At 70.4% G+C, this 3,555-nt stretch overlaps 1 protein-coding gene across 1 annotated transcript; it reads right to left on the reverse strand.

Annotated features, from left to right (window-relative positions):
- Positions 1-666: 666 nt before the first annotated feature.
- Positions 667-2,035, reverse strand: LOC135119013 (mucin-1-like). The gene is made up of 2 exons (XM_064042262.1): positions 2,006-2,035; positions 667-1,656 (listed from the first exon to the last, which is right to left on the reverse strand). The coding sequence occupies exons 1-2, from the start codon at positions 2,033-2,035 to the stop codon at positions 667-669; spliced, it is 1,020 nt and encodes a 339-aa protein (XP_063898332.1).
- Positions 2,036-3,555: the final 1,520 nt, after the last annotated feature.

Below are 3,555 nucleotides of genomic sequence, written 5' to 3' on the forward strand. Positions count from 1 at the left end.
CCACCTTCAAACTGCGCTCCGCTGGCAGCGAATAGGCGAACCATGATAGGCCGCTCTCTCCTTCGAGGGTGGTCAGGTACCGCTGGACCACCCTGTACTCCTCCTCCGACTCTGGGCTGAAGCGCACCCCGGCTTGGTAGGGGCGCGCGTGGGGAGGGAAGCCCAGCCTGTCCCTGAGCACCCGGAAATGGGCGGCCCAGTCAGGCATCTTCTCGACTACCAGCGGCGGGTAGCGAGGCTTCTTTTTTGGGGGGGCTGCTGCTGTGGCAGTGGTGTCGTTGGCCGTGGCGGTGGCGGCGGCGGTGTCCCTAGGGGGCGTGGTGCGACGTGCCATCTCCGCGAAGGATGGTTGCGGAACCTCAATACAATAACGTTTGGGGTACTCACCCTCCGCGGCGGCATCGTCGTCGTTGTCCGGGCTGCGCTGGCGGCGCTGTGCCCTCTCGGGCTGGGTCCCCGGCTCGACGCCCTCTTCCTCCTCCTGGTCCGAGGCGTCCTCCAGGTAGGGCGGCGACTGGTCTCTTAGAGGAGAGTACTCCCCCGATGCCACCGACATCTCCGACCCGCTGCGCGAGAAACTTCCCGGCATGGCCGCCGGTGAGTCCTGCGCAGAGGTCCGCGGCGGCGGGGGGGAGAAACTCGACGCAAACCACAGCCGCTGCGGCGTCACCGTCCGCTTGTAGCACAGCGTCGGGTGCGCCAGGGTGGCGGCAGGTACAGAGGGCCCGGCGCAGGCCAGGGCGCGGCAGGGCGCGCGACAGCACGAGCGGGCGGCGCGTTGGAACGCGGCGGCACTGCGTTCGAAGGCGCGGGGGGCGCGGCGGAGCGCGCGGCGGACGCGGTCGAGCGCGAGGTGGGCGCGGCAGATCGCGCGGGTGGTACGGCGGAGCGCGCGGGGGGTGCTGCTGAGCACACAGCTTGCCCACCGGCTCGCGCACTAATGTCACTCGCGGCGGGGCGCGTGGCGGAGCGCGCGGGCGGCGCGTCGGAACGCGGCGGCACTGCGTCCGAGGGCGCGGGTTGCGCGGCGGAGCGCGCGGGGGGTGCTGCTGAGCACACAGCTTGCCCACCGATTCGCGCACTAGTCACACTCGCGGCGGGGCGCGCGGCGGAGCGCGCGGACGGCGCGTCGGAACGCGGCGGCACTGCGTCCGAGGGCGCGGGGCGCGCGGGGGACGTGACGGCACTCGCGGGCTGCGTATCCGGACGCGCTTGCTTCGCGGCGGAGGGGCGAGGTTGCGGTGGGGGGGCGCGCACTTGCTGCGCTCGACCCACTGTTGCTGGTCCCGGGGGGTGCGATGGCACCGGGCGGAAATTTGTAGGGCGTTTGGGGACGCTGTGTCTCGCGGCGGTATTCGCTCCACTGCTGGTACTGCCACTGCCAGCAGAGTGGGCGATGTCGCCGCGGGTGCTTGGTCCTCTTCTCACCTCAGCGGGCCGCTGCGGCGCGTCGTGCGACTCGCCACCGAGATCCGGCAGCGATGTCGTTCTGTGCGCCAGCGGTCGCGCGGGGGAGGGGGAGCGCGAGTCGCGACCTAAGCCGCGAACTCCCGGCTTCGGCATGTTGATCTTCTGCTGGGGCGTTCGCCTCCGCGACCATCGGTGCTCCAGCAGAGCACTGGATGGCGATGGTGGCGCCTCCCGGCACTTCGGCACCTGCGGACAAATGCCGAAATGAGTCCGGGTGGCTCCGAGCTAGGTTGGGTCCGTGCGGCTTCCTCAAGCAGTTGCGAGTACTATACGCGGCGAACGGGCCTATCCACTGCCCGATCACCAAAATATGCCCTCATTATATACGCTAGAGCGCGGCTAAGTAGTCCACCATATGGCCGATGCGGCAGCCAATGGGAGCGAGGGGCGTTCCCGTGCCCTATGTATGGGAATCTTTCCGGGCAGTTTTCAGGTGATTTGGCATACTTATAACGTTCCAGCTATGCCTATCCTATGCGGATAGGCCCGTTCGCCGCGTATAGTACTCGCAACTGCTTGAGGAAGCCGCACGGACCCAACCTAGCTCGGAGCCACCCGGACTCATTTCGGCATTTGTCCGCAGGTGCCGAAGTGCCGGGAGGCGCCACCATCGCCATCCAGTGCTCTGCTGGAGCACCGATGGTCGCGGAGGCGAACGCCCCAGCAGAAGATCAACATGCCGAAGCCGGGAGTTCGCGGCTTAGGTCGCGACTCCCCGCGCTCCCCCTCCCCCCCCGCGCGACCGCTGGCGCACAGAACGACATCGCTGCCGGATCTCGGTGGCGAGTCGCACGACGCGCCGCAGCGGCCCGCTGAGGTGAGAAGAGGACCCAGCACCCGCGGCGACATCGCCCACCCTGCTGGCAGTGGCAGTACCAGCAGTGGAGCAAATACCGCCGCGAGACACAGCGTCCCCAAACGCCCTACAAATTTCCGCCCGGTGCCATCGCAGCCCCCGGGACCAGCAACAGTGGGTCGAGCGCAGCAAGTGCGCGCCCCCCCACCGCAACCTCGCCCCTCCGCCGCGAAGCAAGCGCGTCCGGATACGCAGCCCGCGAGTGCCGTCACGTCCCCCGCGCGCCCCGCGCCCTCGGACGCAGTGCCGCCGCGTTCCGACGCGCCGTCCGCGCGCTCCGCCGCGCGCCCCGCCGCGAGTGTGACTAGTGCGCGAATCGGTGGGCAAGCTGTGTGCTCAGCAGCACCCCCCGCGCGCTCCGCCGCGCAACCCGCGCCCTCGGACGCAGTGCCGCCGCGTTCCGACGCGCCGCCCGCGCGCTCCGCCACGCGCCCCGCCGCGAGTGACACTAGTGCGCGAGCCGGTGGGCAAGCTGTGTGCTCAGCAGCACCCCCCGCGCGCTCCGCCGTACCACCCGCGCGATCTGCCGCGCCCACCTCGCGCTCGACCGCGTCCGCCGCGCGCCCCGCCGCGCCCCCCGCGCCTTCGAACGCAGTGCCGCCGCGTTCCAACGCGCCGCCCGCTCGTGCTGTCGCGCGCCCTGCCGCGCCGCCTGCCCGGCCTGCGCCGGGCCCCTCTGTACCTGCCGCCGCCACCCCGGCGCACCCGACGCTGTGCTACAAGCGGACGGTGACGCCGCAGCGGCTGTGGTTTGCGTCGAGTTTCTCCCCCCCGCCGCCGCGGACCTCTGCGCAGGACTCACCGGCGGCCATGCCGGGAAGTTTCTCGCGCAGCGGGTCGGAGATGTCGGTGGCATCGGGGGAGTACTCCCCTCTAAGAGACCAGTCGCCGCCCTACCTGGAGGACGCCTCGGACCAGGAGGAGGAAGAGGGCGTCGAGCCGGGGACCCAGCCCGAGAGGGCACAGCGCCGCCAGCGCAGCCCGGACAACGACGACGATGCCGCCGCGGAGGGTGAGTACCCCAAACGTTATTGTATTGAGGTTCCGCAACCATCCTTCGCGGAGATGGCACGTCGCACCACGCCCCCTAGGGACACCGCCGCCGCCACCGCCACGGCCAACGACACCACTGCCACAGCAGCAGCCCCCCCAAAAAAGAAGCCTCGCTACCCGCCGCTGGTAGTCGAGAAGATGCCTGACTGGGCCGCCCATTTCCGGGTGCTCAGAGA

The sequence above is a fragment of the Helicoverpa armigera genome, chromosome 28 (assembly GCF_030705265.1).
Source record: "Helicoverpa armigera isolate CAAS_96S chromosome 28, ASM3070526v1, whole genome shotgun sequence".
Classification (NCBI taxonomy): Eukaryota; Metazoa; Arthropoda; class Insecta; order Lepidoptera; family Noctuidae; genus Helicoverpa; species Helicoverpa armigera.